This window comes from Sinocyclocheilus grahami, unplaced genomic scaffold (assembly GCF_001515645.1).
Source record: "Sinocyclocheilus grahami isolate Dianchi unplaced genomic scaffold, SAMN03320097.WGS_v1.1 scaffold182.1, whole genome shotgun sequence".
Classification (NCBI taxonomy): Eukaryota; Metazoa; Chordata; class Actinopteri; order Cypriniformes; family Cyprinidae; genus Sinocyclocheilus; species Sinocyclocheilus grahami.
In genome coordinates, this window is record NW_015505361.1 from 780324 (window position 1) to 798368 (window position 18045).

The 18045-nt window shown below is 35.1% G+C and overlaps 3 protein-coding genes across 4 annotated transcripts in view; all 3 read right to left on the reverse strand.

Annotated features, from left to right (window-relative positions):
- Positions 1-8009, reverse strand: part of LOC107594373 (neuroplastin-like) — a 45075-nt gene extending 37066 nt beyond the window's left edge. For both annotated transcript variants that reach the window (XM_016284390.1, XM_016284389.1), the window contains exon 1: positions 7924-8009. In XM_016284390.1, the coding sequence (XP_016139876.1) occupies positions 7924-7951 (28 nt within the window). In that variant the 5' untranslated portion in view covers positions 7952-8009. The remainder of the gene's footprint in view (positions 1-7923) is intronic.
- A 1786-nt stretch (positions 8010-9795) lies between these two features.
- Positions 9796-13330, reverse strand: LOC107594390 (UDP-glucuronosyltransferase 2C1-like). The gene is made up of 5 exons (XM_016284411.1): positions 13213-13330; positions 12279-13162; positions 11403-11428; positions 9943-9984; positions 9796-9811 (listed from the first exon to the last, which is right to left on the reverse strand). The coding sequence occupies exons 1-5, from the start codon at positions 13328-13330 to the stop codon at positions 9796-9798; spliced, it is 1086 nt and encodes a 361-aa protein (XP_016139897.1).
- A 4037-nt stretch (positions 13331-17367) lies between these two features.
- The window catches only part of pepd (peptidase D), an 80556-nt gene continuing 79878 nt past the window's right edge, over positions 17368-18045 (reverse strand). The window contains exon 12 of the mRNA XM_016284412.1: positions 17368-17859. Within this exon, the coding sequence (XP_016139898.1) occupies positions 17716-17859 (144 nt within the window). The 3' untranslated portion in view covers positions 17368-17715. The remainder of the gene's footprint in view (positions 17860-18045) is intronic.

Below are 18045 nucleotides of genomic sequence, written 5' to 3' on the forward strand. Positions count from 1 at the left end.
CAAATCAACTTGCGCCCAGCATGCTACTTCTGCATGTTCATGTGTCTCAAGATTATGCTATTAGATTTAAAGGATGAAAAGAAAAATGAAAATTTGCTGACAATTTACTCACCCTCAGGCCATCCAAAATGTAGGTGAGTTTGCTTCTTCATCAGATTTGGAGAAATGTAGCATTGCGTCACCAATGGATGCTCTGCAGTGAATGGGTGCCATCAGAATGAGAGTCCAAACAGCTGATAAAAACATCACAATAATCCACACCACTCCAGTCCATCAGTTAACTTCTTGTGAAGCCAACAGCTGTGTTTGTAAGAAACAAATCCATCGAGATGCTTTTTAAAAAAAATCTTTATAGCTACAAATAACAATAATCGATCCACATGTTGTTTTGGCTTGTAAACAGTGCTTGATCTGTGCAGATTTCTCTCCTGATTCAGACCAGCTTTTTCACTGAAAGAAACATTATTATGGATTATTATGGACTCTGAAGTTTGAACTTAAAAATGTCAGCTTCACAAGATGTTAACTGATGTGTTAAGTGTGGATTACTTGTGGATTATTGTGATGTGTTTATCAGCTGTTTGGACTCTCATTCTGACGGCACCCATTCACTGCAGAGGATCGTGAGAGGTTGGGGAGCAAGTGATGGAATAATACATTTCTCCAAATCTGATGAAGAAACAAACTCATCTACATCTTGGATGGCCTGAGGTTGAGGACATTTTCAGCACATTTTCAATTTTCGGGTGAACTATTACTTTAAAGATGATTCAGTTTCAATAAACTGTTCAATATTGCAATGCTGCTAATTCTGAACTAATTACATGATACGCTAATATTCTCACGTGTTAACCTGCTTTTGTTAACAGCAACCCGTGCCAACTTAAAAAAAGGCGTTTAACGGTGGGATCTGGCAGCTTGAGTGTGCTAACGGGAGCACTTGAGTTTTTCACCTCTCCGGTGGGAATTACGGCTCACTGGAGGACAATAAAACACCACGCAGATCCAAAAACACAAGCTACCGCTGCCATATTTCCACACACACACACACACACACACACACACACGAGTGTTGAGTAGGTGGAACGGGTCACGAGTGTCTGCCTGTCAATCTGTCTACTATATTAAACAATAATCAGTGATCCTGCGGTGCATTCATATCATGATTTTAGAGTCACGATGCAGTGCATGTCGCATCTTTTTCTCTTCCATGACAGGCTGTGATTTCTTCATCTTCTTTCTAATAACGTCATTTTTTTTCTGCGGTAGAAACTCTTAACGGTTCGCGCAGGTGTTACATGAATTCTTGGTAAATCTCAACCAGCGAGTTAATGCCCTGCCATTCGCATAGAACAACATGTGCCCGTTTTCATACACGGCTCAACGTCATTGTGATTTCAAAAGATGACTGTATATACACAACAAATAATGGCCAAAGCTGAGTTTCTTACAATAACTCTGAATGTTCAGCTGGGATATGGGATGTACAGCACCAGACATACATTTTTTTTTAATCAGAATGTCTTGATAAATGTTTATTTATATTAAACACACACACACACACATATATATGTATGTGTGTATGCAAAATATATATATATATATATATATATATATATATATATTATTCATTACTTAACCCATTATTTTAATATTTCTTTTATTAATTTAAATTTAATTTTTTTATGCCAATGTTGTATTTTTTTCCTTGTAAAGGGTTTTGTTTATAATGCAATTTAATATTATAATATTATATGTAAACACAATAATGTCACATGCAAAAAATAGTCATATTCACAATCGTTTTGTATTTTTGTCTTGTTTTCCAGTAGAAAAATGTCAATATTTTTAAATCAAGATATAATGTACTTGAGATGCAAAATGACAAGAAGTCTTATTTTCTGAGAAACTGATCATAGTTAAGTGAGTTTATGAGGAAAATACGAATTAAGTTGATTTTTCTGAGACTACTGACAGATGTTTGCCTCGTTTTATGGATAAACACTTCCTTTTGATGACATTTCTCAAAAAAACAAGAATTCGTATCGTATTATCTTATGTTTTGCATTAATCAAAATAATATTGATATGAATAATATATCTACAATTTCTTTGATGTTCCCTCCATTTCTAACAGTCCTCACTAGCTCATTTGAAAGGGTTCTGCAGTGTGACAAATGAATTAAAAGTACAAATATTTCAATTAATATGAGGTCAGAAAATCTACATGTATAATAATTGCAAGAAGAATGATCAAAATGCTGTTGAAATAGTTTTAGATAAAGTATAGCATGTCTCACCACAGGACACGTCAACTAGCCATAAGCCAAAGATGTGAGCATATCTGCCTTAAATAGGATTAATACTGTAATTAGCATCTCAAAAGCTGCAGCTCACAACTTGAATTCAACCAAAAATGAATATTCTGTCACCATTCACTTTTATTTTCTCAAAAGGAGACGTTCAGCAGAATGTTCATACTGCTCAAAACCAAACAATCATATCATAAAGGAAGCCCAAAAGCTCTTATTTTGTGTTCCACCAAAGAACAGAAGTCATGAAAACGATGACAGAATCTTTATTTATGACTCAAGCATCCCTTGAAAACACCTTCAATCTCACAGCTGTCGGCCGTGGATGTCACTGTAACTCATGAGCTATTTATACTCAGAAGAGTGCCTTTATACCGTGAATTGTTTATGAGGCCAGATTAGACATGGTCCATAGACATATTCACGCCGCACGCCACAATGAATACAGCCTTTCCATCAGACAGAGATTACAGTGTGGTTTTCTGCTTCTATTACAGACAGCACTGACCGAATGACAAACACAAACCGCCCTATAAAGCACCAGTCCATTAAGAGTTACTGGATTCTCTCCCGCAAAAATAACTACAAAGCCACAGTTCTGCGCTCCTCGTGTCTGTTCTAATAATAGAAGCATGCAGCAGAATGAAGCAAAACCATTTACAGTCCTATAGATATCTGTTGCTGCTCTTATGAGCGAAGCGCACAGTCAGTAATGGCTCAGGGCTTTATATGTGCAAGCTACACACTGTTTACATCTTCATTCCTACAATCAGATGAATTCATTAACAGTAAGACGAGCTGCAGGTAACGTAGCGTGTGAAGGGAAGGCGGCAGATCGCTGCACAGCTGCTGTGCGCAGATGTGAGAACTGAGACTGAGATTGGGATGAAGTCAGTCTGAATGCTGGGATTCAGATCTAATAAATGAAGCTGGAGCCATGCATTTCTGTGCCACTGGCGTCACATACATATTGCAAAAATAATGCAATGATAAAAACAGGTTTCCCAAACACCTAGTTGAACAATAATTCCCGCCCCAAACTCACACCATTGGTTGAGCAGCACTAACGTCTCAGGCTGGTCTTGATATACTCAACAAATAGATAAGACTTTTCTTTGTGACCCTGAATATCAGTGATGATGTATATATATATATATATATATATATATTTTTTTTTTTATGACATTTTGCATGTGTGTATATTATATATATATATATATATCAGTGCTGTCAAACGATTAATCGCGATTAATCACATCCAAAATAAAAGTTTTCCTGTCCATAATATGTGTGTGTACTGTGTATATTTATTATGTATATATAAAGACACACACATACAGCATATATTTTGAAAATATTTGCATGTATTTACATGTATATATTTATGTTCATATCAATTATATCATATATAAACATATTTAATATATAAATTTAAAATTTAAAAAAAAGTATTAAATTTAACATTAATTATATATACTTAATAACATTTATTAAGTATATATAAATACACACACATGCATGTATATATACTTAATAAATATACACAGTACACACACATATATTATGGAAACAAAAACTTTAATCCCAGAACCACACGGGGCGACCTAGTGAATGACCTGCAGAGAGCTGGGACCAAAGTAACAAAGGCTACCATCAGTAACACACTGCGCCATGGGGCCATGTATCGTGAGATTTTGAGTGAAAACCTCCTTCCATCAGCAAGGGCATTGAGATGAAACGTGGCTGGGTCTTTCAGCATGACAATGATCCCAAACACACCGCCCGGGCAACGAAGGTCTGAATACTTAGGACCATGTGATATTTCAGTTTTTCTTTTTTAATAAATCTGCAAAAATGTCAACAATTCTGTGTTTTTCTGTCAATATGGGGTGCTGTGTATACATTAATGAGGAAAAAAAATGTACTTAAATGATTTTAGCAAATGGCTGCAATATAACAAAGAGTGAAAAATTTAAGGGGGTCTGAATACTTTCCGTACCCACTGTATATATATATATACACGCAAAAAATAAGGTGCCAAGTAATAAATTTTATATATATATAGCACCTTATTTTAGCACCATATTTTAATACTATTTTAAATACTTTAATATTATTTATTTATTTAATATTTGTACATTTTTATTTGTCATTGTAATACTGTATATTTCTTTTTCTTGTAATTACTTAGAGCAATAATATTGCTTTGGCAATATTTTATGTAAACACAGTCATGCCAAGAAAGTATTTTAAGAATTATTTTAAAATATCTTTAACAATCATAATTGTCTTTTTATATTTAATCATTTTGTATTTTTCCTTGCTTTCCAATACAAATATGTATTGTTTTTTTGTTTTTTTAATCAGGATGCATTTACTTGAAATGCATAATAAATAACATAAGATTGTTTTCTGATCAAATTGAGTGTGTTTTTTAAATAGTAGCTAAATCTGCCCTGCATTCAGAAAAATTAATAGTTTTAAATTGTGTCTATTTTCTGACCTCATTGGCATAATTTTTGTCTCATTTAAGCAAAAGCACAGATGAATTTACCAAAAATTAATTTTAGACTTTATATCTTGTCATTTTACATCTTTGCAAATTTACATTTACACATTTATGCATTTGACAGACATTTTTATCCAAAATGACTTGCACTGCATGTTATCAGTTCATGCATTCTTTGAGAATTGAACTCATGACCTTGACAGTATTATTATTGCAATGCTCTACTGTTAAATGCATCTTGATTTAAGAATCATTTAGATGACTGTATTGGAAAACAAAAATACTGAGTAAGAACATCACTTTATACAGTGTAATTATTTTACACCAAATATGTCATGCCAAATGTTTGAATAATGTCAATGTTCACCTTACAAACCTAGTTCTTCTACGAGCATTTAACCCCTTGTCAAAGGTACAAGAGAACACTAATTTACTCAAAAGTCCAGTCAAAGACTGTCTGATTCATATTGCATGCAAAAATGACAAACACTGGCTGACAATGCCAGCTCAAATCTGACTGATTGTTTTTAAAAACAAAACTCTGACGAATCGCTTTACAGTTCGCTCAGGTTGTCTCTTCCTTATAAGTGGGCAGTTCTTGGCTAGAATAAGCTGATAACAGTCAAATGCTAAACAAAAATACTGAGTAAGAACATCACTTTATACAGTGTAATTATTTTACACCAAATATGTCATGCCAAATGTTTGAATAATGTCAATGTTCACCTTACAAACCTAGTTCTTCTACGAGCATTTAACCCCTTGTCAAAGGTACAAGAGAACACTAATTTACTCAAAAGTCCAGTCAAAGACTGTCTGATTCATATTGCATGCAAAAATGACAAACACTGGCTGACAATGCCAGCTCAAATCTGACTGATTGTTTTTAAAAACAAAACTCTGACGAATCGCTTTACAGTTCGCTCAGGTTGTCTCTTCCTTATAAGGGCAGTTCTTGGCTAGAATAAGCTGATAACAGTCAAATGCCTGGCTATTCAATACTAACCACTAAACATGTCCTCTAACCAACTCTACTTCACATGAGGTGCTTGTTCCTTTTGGAGTTCTGACTTATTGCTTTCAGGCGGTCTCACTGAATTATTCTAGGTATATTTTAATATTAAGATTTGAATATTAAGTCTTGAGTGGGCCGCATCGGAGCTTGAATCCCAGAGTTCAGCCCTGAAAAAGCAGCCAGTCATGGTGCCTACAGAGCGTCTGGAATCTGTTCAGCTGGCTTTACCAAACAATAGCTGGATTATCCAGGAGAGCCACTGAACTTATGTCTGGACAAATCAAAGCAGACCTTCACTCTCACACACACACACACAGACACACACACACATAATGAAACTTAGAAAAACAATGTCTGTATCTGCTATAAGTGCAGAGCATGTTTATTCATTACTTTTCTTTACCAAGCACTTTAAATGGGTCCTATTATGCTTTTTCACTTTTTTAAATTTTAGTCAGTGTGTAGTGTGTATGTTTGGACATAAAAAAGATCTAGAAAGTTACAAATCTCAAAGTCCACTCCAAAGGGAGATATTTCGTTTTTTAAAAATCCCTTTTCAAGAACTACAACGAACGGCTCGTTTGGACTACAGTGTTTGTTTTCCGGGCTTTGTGATATCACAAAGCGGCTCATTGGAATATCATTACAAATAATTCCCGCCTACAGAAATTGGAATGGTTGGGGGGTGGGGAGGGCGAGGTTGTGGTTAGAACGCTTGGTTGAGTGCGTGCATCAGACGAGACGACGAAGAAGAAGTGCTGCTGCAGAGTTAGTGCATCAGAGAAAACCAAGAAGAAGAAAAAAAAAAAAGTTATTTTAAGGGTCAAAACTATATATAGAGAGACTGAGACAATATTTATATAGATATGTATATAGATCTAAGTTTAATATATAGAGCAGCATTATTTTTGTATAATTGATATACCATTATAGTTTTTGCTAATATGTTGAATTTAAAAAGTTTAAAAGTTGTTGAGCATAATTGTATTTGACTTTAGTTCTTGTTTATATGTACATATATTAGCTGTTATTAATTTTTTGAAGCTGAAATCAATAGTTTTTATGTTTGATTTCATTAACATTTATTTTATTTCAAGTGACCAAAATGTTTTTGTTTAATGGTTATATTTTAGTTTCAGTTTTAGTTATATAAGAACCCTGCTATAGAGCTGTAATAAATAGATAATTGGTCTCAATGTGAGGCTTTTAAAATATTAATCTGTTCGTTTCAGCAGCCAGACATTTCGGGAAACCTGTCTGAAAGTCAATATTTTGCATTCATATTTGGTGCAGAAACTACAAGCCTCTGGTCCATCTCTTTCTACCTGATCTGGTTAAAACAGCCATTCAGCCACACTAACATATTCTCAGGATTGAATAAAACTTTCATAAGCCCATTAAATACATTTCTAGTCGACTACACATTTTACAGCCAGACATCTGTGCTGCCAGAACCTGCTTCTCTCCAGATCATGTTTGATGTTTACATTCGCCAGATGCTTTTTCTGGTGACGCGCTGCACAAAAACAGTCTTTTTGGACACACAACTGATCGATGCTTCGCTGTTGTTTTTCTTTCCCCTTTCCTTTTTTTTTGGGGGGGGATCCTGAAGAGGGAATACCCTGGCCTTGTTTGTCTGCAGGTGATATATCTGCCCTCTCCTGGTCACAGCTGTGACACTCCAGCATGTAAAGTCAGAGACATGCCTTCAGGGACACGCACTCATTATTTACCGCTCACAAAGACGCGGCTTTCCATTTCTAAAGCAGATGCGCTTACATAGAACTCCTACTGCATTCTAGCTCAGACTAAAACCTGGTTCTATATGTGACCCTGGAGCACAAAACCAGTCATAAGTAGTGACATATTTGTAGCAATAGGCAACAATACATTGTATGGGTCAAAAATGCCAAAAATCATTAGGATATTAAAGGGGTCATATGATGCGATTTCAATTTTTCCTTTCTCTTTGGAGTGTTACAAGCTCTTGGTGCATAAAGAAGATCTGTAAAGTTGCAAAGACTAAAGTCTCAAATCCAAAGAGATATTCTTTATAAAAGTTAAGAGTCAGCCACGCCCCCCTAAAACAGCTCATTCTAACATTGAGATGATACATATGGGAGCATCGCGAGGAGCAGCGCGAGCATCCCGGTGGAGGACAGCATCGTGCGGGAGGATGGAGACGGGACACGGCGAGCAGGTGATGGACGCGGAGCGGCTTCAGACGCAGAGGATGGCAGAGGAGGAGCGCGGACAGACGGCGAGAAACGCGACAGGCGCTGCGCAGCGGCTCTGCTGCATGGAGGACGGGTGAGGATGATGCTGATGCTGATGCTGTCCGGAGCTCAGGGATGCGGATGCTGCTGCTGCTGCTGCTGCTGCTGCTGGAGATGATGATGGTGGGCCATCAATTGAGAACATCGTCTTTAAAGTTGTTCAAATGAAGTTCTTAGCAATGCATATTACTAATCAAAAATTAAGTTTGAATATATTTACAGTAGGATATTTACAAAATATCTTCATGGAACATGATCTTTACTTAATATCCTAATGATTTTTGGCATAAAAGAAAAATGGATCATTTTGACCCATAAATGTATTGTTGCTATTGCTACAAATATACCTGCAATACTGGTTTTGTGCTCCAGGGTCACATTTATAGATTTGTTCCTGTCTTGACTATAGTTTCTTGAGATCCAGTCCACTAATGAAACTTTTACATTTACTTCTTCTGTAACCCAATAATGAATTTACATATCCATTAAAGTACATGTTTTGTTAATGTGTCTATGACCATTTAATGTGTGATTCACATAAAAACGCATCTAGGTCACATTTCACCTCAAAATAAAATGAAAATAATACTTTTTTTTTTTTTTTTTAAAGGCCAGGGTTATTATAGTTAAGTAAAACTAAAACCATAGGGGGAAAAAAAATTGTGTTACTTGAAATAAAAAAGGATAACTGAAATAAAATAAAATATAATAAACATTTTATTAAACGTTTGTCATTTTAATCTAGTTTAACTTGATCTACTAAGTACTTATATAATTAAAATTGAAATAAAATTAATAAAAAAGTAGACATATTTAAATAAAAAGACAAAAACACACTTTCCAAAAACAAAATGACCAAAACTTTACAATTTTTAAATGAAAATAAAAAATAAATATCAATAAAAACGACAACAGTATCTCAGTCAGTGATACTAAAATAACACTATTTAAGACAAATGAAGTCCTTTTTTTGTCGCATTGAGACATTATGACAATGAAGCATTTGTTTTAAATGCATAAAACAATGCATTACAGTGCACTACAAATATATAATTTGTATAATATATCACATATAATGTTTTTTATGGGTGACATTAAAGACAAGTTTTGTATGATTCACACATTTCACTGTGTCATGGATATTTCTATTAAATAATTGGTTACATGTTACCCATTACAGACGTGCACTGTTTATCTGTCATCAACAGGTGATCGGCATAGTGCTGCTCATTTTGATCTGTTTCGGACTGGTCGTGTATGTGATCAGAGAAAGCTGCAAGCAGGAGCTGGAAACTCAAGATGCCAATGTAGCAGAGATGACGCTCTTCAGCTCCAGCTGATAGACTCCCTTCCTCACCCGACTGCTTGTGATCAGTTGACAGTCATTTGGACTCCTATACATTTACACTAAAGGGTGATCAAATCACTTACTAAACTTGTCTGTGTAATGTTATTTCAATGTTTCTCATGACCATGTAAAGCCAGTGAATGCTACAACTCATAGGATACTCATTTTCATACAGAAGAAATAATACAGCCTATGTATTTTAGAAAAATAGTTTTTTTAATATTGAAAAATTATGCCAATGAAGAAGTACTGTAATGCAAATATATATATATATATATATATATATATATATTCTACACATGTTTTAAATATATAAAAATAATGAACCATAGTGTATTAAAAATTCTCTATTCTATACATGTATAAAAAAAATTTATGCTCAAATAATCAAAATAAATTAAAAAATACAATAAATACTAGAATACTAAAATAAATTGTATTTTGTTTTGTTTGCAACATATCACAGATGCTGTCAATTGAGACGTTATGAGAACACATTTGGTTAGTGCTGTTAAAAGTGCAAAACTGTACCTTCAAAGGCGACACCGAGGTGGCCTAAATGCAATTTTTGCACATTTTATTCTGCGTAATATGAGCACTGTAAATGTAAAGTGTTACCCTATGTTAAGATTTTTATATGAATGACAGGTTCCATTAGTCAGGACTGATGATTATCACCATGACTAATGGTCCTTTCCCACTAAATGACTTTCATGAGCGGACATTTACGTCCAGCCATCACTGTCTGAAACACAAACAGCAGCGGACAGTGTGTTGCGTTTGACTGACATGATTATTGCTGTTATTAAGTGCCTGTTTTACAACTGCCTCACATCAACCTGTTTTAGGAAGTAGTAACTTGAAAACAATTAATTTTACAGTCATAATTCATACACCAGCACAACAAAACAGAGTTGCAATGTAGTTTGTGTAAGGATTCAGGAAAGAAACATAAAATGTAAAAGACTACAATTAAGAATATTGAAGGGCTTTCTACTTTTCCATATCCCAGCCAGATGCAAATACCTTCATTAGTTCATTTTCTATGGAAGCTTGTTTCCACCGTGAGATTAAAAAATAAAAAAGGTAATTGCAAATTTTTCATCTAACAATTCTATCTTTTTTCTCTGAATTGAGAGAGAGAGAAATTTGCAATTGTGAGGGAAAAGTCCGAATTATGAGTTCATATCGCATAATTCTGCCTTCTCAGAATTGAGAGGGAAAAAAGTCTGAATTGGGAGATATAAACTCAGAATTCAGAAAAAAAAATGCAAGATGGAAACTTGAATAGTGACCAAAAAAAAAAAAAAGAAGTCTGAATTGTGAGATAACCTTAAAAGGTGGGGGGAGAAAACAATTGCAGGATGTAAACTCAGAATTGCAAGAAAAACAATTCTGCATTGTGAGATGAAAAACTTGCAATTACCTTTTAGATATAAACCCTGCGTGTTACCCACACTGAATTCTGAGATTGATTTTTCATCCCATGGCAGAAATAAGCTTCCACAATTTTCAGCTCAGCTCACCCATCATGCAATTAAAACTACCATCAATATAACAAGGCCTCACTCACAAAGTGTTTGTTTTACTATCTTTCTGAAAGGGATTATCCAGAAGAATTCTTTGTATGTTATTTTATTTTTATACTACAGTATATCTGAGTGATTTCCTGTATTTGAATTTTACACTAGACTCAGTGTATAAGTCTGTAGACATTATCTTTTGTATCAGGAGTGTTAACTGTACAAAAAATATATATATATATAATAATATGCAGTGCTTCCTCGTGTGCAAAACTACTCTTTAATTGACTGTCAACCAGACTTATGTTATATTTTAAAACTCTGTTATCCTTGAAATCAGCTGTAATTGCTTTGAAGACATGGTGCGGCGATTAAACGCTGTTAGACATTAAAGCTCTTTTTGTCATTACAGACAGTAACAGCAGCACAAGTAGGTTGAGTGTCACCTCTATTAAACCAGAGTCCTGCAGGTCACTGTAATACATCAGCGTAATTACAGACGGGACAAAACCGCGCTAATGATGTGCTAATGGTTTTTGGAAGGGATAATACTGGAAGAAATCATTTCAATCTGAAGGTCAGCAAGAAATTAAATAGACTATTGTGTTAAGGTGTTAATGTGAATGATTCATCAGTGCGTGTTATTCTGAAGAAATGCTCTGACTCCAGGAAGCGAGGGCTGCTATGTTAAAATACTGTATAACATCAACCAACAGCCAAAAATTGCTCGAGCAGCGAGCAAAGCAATGCAGGTGTTTAGTAGTTGGATGTAAAAGTGAACAAAAGAGTCTTCATTTCATAGCCACTGAGGATGCAGTGGATTTGTTTTTTTTTAATGGTGACGCAAACACACAAAAAACAGAAGAGAGGGGCGGGGTGAGCTGTAGCTCATTAGCATTTAAAGTGGCATGCACCGAAACAGGTCGCTGTAAACAGAGCTGTTTTTGACATGGTCAGTGTATAAGTCTGTAGACATTATCTTTTGTATCAGGAGTGTTAACTGTACAAAAAAAATAATAATAATATGCAGTGCTTCCTCGTGTGCAAAACTACTCTTTAATTGACTGTCAATTGGGTTTAATTGGGTGTTTTTTTACACGACCATTGAGGAATTTTAATTACATGAATTAAAATAAATTTCACAAAGACCCTAAAGAATCATACCAACTTGTGAAAAATGGGCATCCGATGTCCCCTTTAATCTTGTTTTGCTCGTTTTCTTTTTGCACATAACCTACAACATAAACATCTGATCACTTTAAATATAATATAAACGGTAAAAGACACAATAAACACTACGACATCAACACTGTAGTATGAGTACCAGGGCATTTTATAAGAGTCAGTGCGCAGGTGAGCAGCGCCTCTGTGTCTCATGACAAACTCAATCCAGAAGAGGACGCTAACTAACGGATTTACTGGTGTGTCTCTATGCAGACTGGACAGTTTCTGCACGTTCTTCCTGTAGGATGGCTCTGTAAGCACTTCTTGTAACGCATCTTTAAATATACTTCTATCTATGTTGGCAATGTCCACAACTTTATCCACACCTCTATGTCTCATTTTTGAAAGGTTATCATCCTGATCGAAAACAAGCGGTAATCCGACTATAGGAACGCCATGATAAATGGCTTCAAAAATACCATTAGTTCCTCTATGAGACACAAAAACCTTGGTCTTTGCATGTCCTAAGAGATCATTCTGCGGTAACCAGTTAACCAGTAAAGTGTTGTCGCCCAAAGTCGACGGCTGCGCTCCTGTGTATCTCCAAATCACTTTTTGGGGAAGCTGAGCAAACGCAGCTGCTATTTCATCAGCTATGTCAAGAGGAAGTTGGCCAACTAACGTTCCTAGAGACATAATAATAACACCATGCTCTCCAGAGCTCTGCGAAAAGTCCTCCAGATCCCTCGGAAGCTCTTTTGCAGGTTTGCATTGGAAACCGCCAACGTAAATGACATTTGGTATAGTCGGGCGAGGAAATTCAAAAACAAAATCCACCCTCATGAGCCAAATATCAGCTGCTTGGAGTAACTCAAAATAGTGCGAATCAGGACCAAAATATCGGTCACACAAGGTGCTGTAATGAGGACCAACGATGCGCTTGTAAAGGAAAAGCCGAATGACGTAAAACAACACATTATACGTTCGCTGAAATGCACTTCTCCATGCACAGTCCACTGGACGTTAAAAATGAGAGGTAAATTCATATAGTGTGCGAGAACAACACCTCCTCCGTTTGCTGGATCGGTCAACATCAAGTGAAAGTTGGCCTGTTTGATTTGTTCCAAAAGCTCAGGATCTTTCTCGATAATATAGATCACCATTTCGCAAATCTTCCTGTGCATTTCGGAAAATTTATCCTTGAGCTCCATGTCCAATCTGAATCTGGTCCATGATGTTCCTAACAGTGCACCTTTGTCAGTGTAGATGCCTTATTTAATGTTTTAGGGCATGTCCAGTCTTTACAGTGGAGTTTTATATTTGTCATCAGTGTATAACCATTAAATATTGTGATCCATCAAGTGCACTACACAAAAAAATTAAATACAGTTTATAAGTATATGAAACATCTTATAATCAGTACTGATGTAAAAAAAAAAATATATATATACTGTATATATATATATTATATAGTAACACAGTACTTTTTAATTTACAAGAGAATATCTGAGTTACTTTTTCAGATAAGTAACGCAAGTTACTTTTGTTTCCAATTTATTGACTGACAGCTCTGGTGTTGCCATGCTGACAGAAATCAGATGTCGTCACTGTAGTTCTAAAATAAATATGAATATGCATTAATTCATCTCACTCACAAAAAACACAGATTCAGTATTCCTCAAAATGAATAAAAATAATGCAACTCAGAATATGACGCAAACCTGCAATAATTAAATGTTAAACAACACAAATATCCTTTATGTATTTAATCCCATTCTATTTGTTTCTGAGCTTCGATGATCCAGTTCAACCGTACTAATAAGCACAAATTACTCTATGAATGAATGAATGAATTGTTGAAATGTCTTCTTCTGCATTCTACTGTACTTTCCCTTCAGCCTGAGGCGCATTCATTTCACTTTTGGTGTTAAAAGGCTTTTATATTTGCCAAAAATAGAACTTTTTTATTTTAAAAACAAACAAGCAAGCCCTGTCCAGATTTAAAAAGTAACGCAAAAGTAACGTACCGCATCACGTTCCATAAATAGTATCTAAGTAACGTAATTAGTTACTTTTTTATGGAGTAACGCAACATTGTAAAGTATCAGCTCAGCTCTCTCACTTTCACTGTCTCCACAAGTCTTTGTTTTTGAAGGGAAAACACTGTGCATTTCATAGTGTGCTCAGCTGCACAGAGCCAAATACAACATTAAAAACCACAGTCCAGACAAACAACGACTGGATGCTGTTTGGCGAGGCTGAGAAACATGGAAGCTCATTTCAGATGACACGATCATTTTTTTCAAGAATCACAATCCAGAACTAAGCTTGTCCTCTCTCTTGGATGTGTGTAAAAGCTGTTATTTGTTTTTTAAGCAAATTAAATCTGTGAACTTACCAGCTGAACAGAGAGCGGTGAGCTCGTGAGAGACCCGCCTCTCTGTTTGGGTGGAAGGAGGCAGAGCTCATGAATATTAATTAGGTCATGCCCGTGGTGATTGGATACTGTCTTGGAGCGTCAGTACAAGCGTCATTACTATTCATAAGCAATAAATCAATTTTAGTCAGCGCACAATAATATCATACAATACGGTAGTTAGCTCAAACAAACAAACAAAGGCTACCCAAAGATGAAGAAAAAAACCTAATAGTATTTTGAAGAAATACCCCTGCATGAATATTAAGTTCAAGTTAGCTATCAGCAGCTTTAGGTAACACTTTATTTTAAGGTGTCCTTGTTACACGTTACTTGCTATTAGTAATAACAATAAATGATGCATAATTACATGCAAGTAACCTTAAGCCAAACACTAATCCTAACCCTAAACATATAGTAAGTTGGCCTACATGTAGTTAATCAATATTACTCAGTACTTAAACGTAAAATTACACTGTAACAAGGACACCTTAAAATAAAGTGTGACCCAGCTTTATTGTGGTTTTACCACTTATGTATTAAATTAGTTTTTTTGTGTGAACTCTCTTCTCCAAATACAGTATCTAATCTACAATCTAATATGATATTTTAGTAATATCCGTTGGGTGTGAAGTGAACACAATAAAACCACGTTGACATTAAGTTTCAGGTAGATTTGACTTTTTAATTAAAGGTTCTGTTAGCCAAGTTAGTCACAAAAGGTCATGTGTGTTAAATGATCTGGATCTTTTTTCAGGCTAATAATGGTGAAAATGTTGGGAACACTTTCGACTATGCCTCAATAAACTCCTAATTTGCTGCTCATTAATAGTTAGTAGGGTAGTGGTTAAGTTTAGGTGTGGGGTTTAATGATTAAGGGATTTAAAATATGGTCATGCAGAATTAGGCATTAATATGTGCTATATAAAAATACTAATAAACAGTCAAGACAAGCTAGTTAATAGTGAGAATGGGTTCTTCAAATAAAGTGTTAGTGGTGTATAAAGTACCTGAAAGCCATACTCGAGTAAAAGTACAGATATCTTACCAGAAAATGACTTTGGTAGAAGTTGAAGTCACCGTTTAGAATATTACTGGAGTAAAAGTCTTAAAGTATGTGAGATTTATTGTACTTAAGTACGGAAAGTATTTTTAAAATCTTAAACATATTTAAGTATTGAAAATAAAAGTACAAGTAAATGCAAAATGGAAAAGAAGCAAATACATAAATGTTCATACACGGCTTGAGTAGCAAGATTGTCTTCAGTTTGAACGCTTTCTTCCATTTTGTATTTTTGGGTAAGAATAAGAAGCACTTCATCCGGTACTTAGTGTCTTTCATTCCAACATAAGAAAACATTTCTGGAATCTGCATCTGAAATAGCATTTAGATGTATTTACACAGTTTATGTATCTCAGAGAGGACATGGATGCATTTAAACTGCAGTTACAGATGCATAAATGGCCTAATGGCCTAATGTAAAAAGGCCTAATGCTTTGTTTTTAACATAAAACGTTGAATACTGATATTTGAAATAATTAAAAAAATAGTCGAAATGTGAAATTAAAACCGCCAGTAGCTGGCAGCGAGTGACTGTTAATGAGTGAGTCATTGAGATTCAACCGATTCATTCAAACAACTGATTCATTCAGAAACAAAGCATTTGACTGTGTTAATGAGCGAATCACTGAATCATTTATTCAACCGATTCATTCAAACAACTGATTCATTCAGAAACAAAGCATTTGACTGTGTTAATGAGCGAATCACTGAATCATTTATTCAACCGATTCATTCAAACAACTGATTCATTCAGAAACAAAGCATTTGACTGTGTTAATGAGCGAATCACTGAATCATTTATTCAACCGATTCATTCAAACAACTGATTAATTCAGAAACAAAGCTTTTGCCTGTGTTAATGAGCGAATCACTGAATCATTTATTCAACCGATTCATTCAAACAACTGATTCATTCAGAAACAAAGCATTTGACTGTGTTAATGAGCGAATCACTGAATCATTTATTCAACCGATTCATTCAAACAACTGATTCATTCAGAAACAAAGCATTTGACTGTGTTAATGAGCGAATCACTGAATCATTTATTCAACCGATTCATTCAAACAACTGATTCATTCAGAAACAAAGCATTTGACTGTGTTAATGAGCGAATCACTGGATCATTTATTCAACCGATTCGTTCAAAAAGTAAAGACCGTCCATTGCTCAGAGACGCAAAACAGTGCTGTGATCTTTGGTTTGGAACTATTTTCGTTTGCAAAATTGAGCAAAAACAAGCAATATTATGTCTAAAATGTAAGTCACTTATTGCTTTACTGAACTTGTATAAAAAGATTATTAAATGTTTTCATGCTGATATATTCAGAAAAACTACTCTTTGTGTGATATATATTAACTATATTAAATTATATAAACCAGCATACAGAACCATTTTTTCCGTCTACAATTTTAAATGCCTTGAATTTTGAGTTTTAATAGACTAATAAATCATGTGCGTGCACACTCTGTGATATACTTGATAATGTCAGATCGCACATCATTACAACAACACTTACCATATTATCACAGATGATGCTGTGTCCCACAGCACACCTCAGACCCGACTTGAGTGGAAAATGAATCATCCCTTACAGTCACATTGAGTGTCCGGATTTTTCTCCTCGTCTTTGCTTTCTGCTATTCCATCAATTTTAGTTTGACAGAAACACATCATATGGGATTTAAATGACAGAATTATCAGACTTAGTAAATTATCAATTTGCACACGATTTTGAATGATGCTAGAAAAATCAGACCTTTATTAAAAATAAGCATTGCATTGTCTTACAAACTTGCAAAAAGCATACAGAATATAATGCTAATGAATTGAGTAAAGTTCAGAGCTGCTTTTATTAAGAATATCAAACTCTGAAAATTAAAACACAAACTGTTACATGGCTGCTACATGAAGGCATAAATGATCCTGTAATTTAATTTGCTGACTTACATCAGAGAAGTCAAACAACAGCAAATCAGTCATGTGATTGATTTCCCTCGAAATATCAAAGATATTCCTTTACTTAGATACAGGTTTAAGTTGAAGAAAAGGAGTGTCGTCGTCGTCATCGTCGTCATCATTATCATCTCTTCAGAGTTTCTGGCTGCTGATGGGACTGAAGGGTTTGGACGTTTCATCCGCCATGAAGGCCTCGATTTCCTCCACGGTTCGAGGAACGCAGGTCAGCAGCTCCACGCCGTCAGCCGTCACTGCGATATCATCCTCAATACGCACCTGAGAGAGAGAGACACACACGCACGAAGATCAATACTCATAAAAATAAAGTCTGAACTTTCAGAAATGTATATTTATAATATCTGAAACAACAGAACTTTAGTGCTTTTGGTTAAAAAGTTACATGAAGATAAAACATATATATAAACACACACACACACACACACACACACACACACACACACA

Excerpts from the sequence above, each read along its gene's own strand:
- LOC107594390 (XM_016284411.1), bottom strand. The coding sequence starts at position 13,330 with ATGCACAGGAAGATTTGCGAAATGGTGATCTATATTATCGAGAAAGAT. Across the intron at positions 13,163-13,212 it reads CGATCCAGCAAACGGAGGAG|TGGACTGTGCATGGAGAAGT; the intron begins GTGTTGTTCTCG and ends TTTAACGTCCAG. Across the intron at positions 9,985-11,402 it reads CTCAACCTACTTGTGCTGCT|TTTTGCACTTTTAACAGCAC; the intron begins GTTACTGTCTGT and ends TTGAAGGTACAG.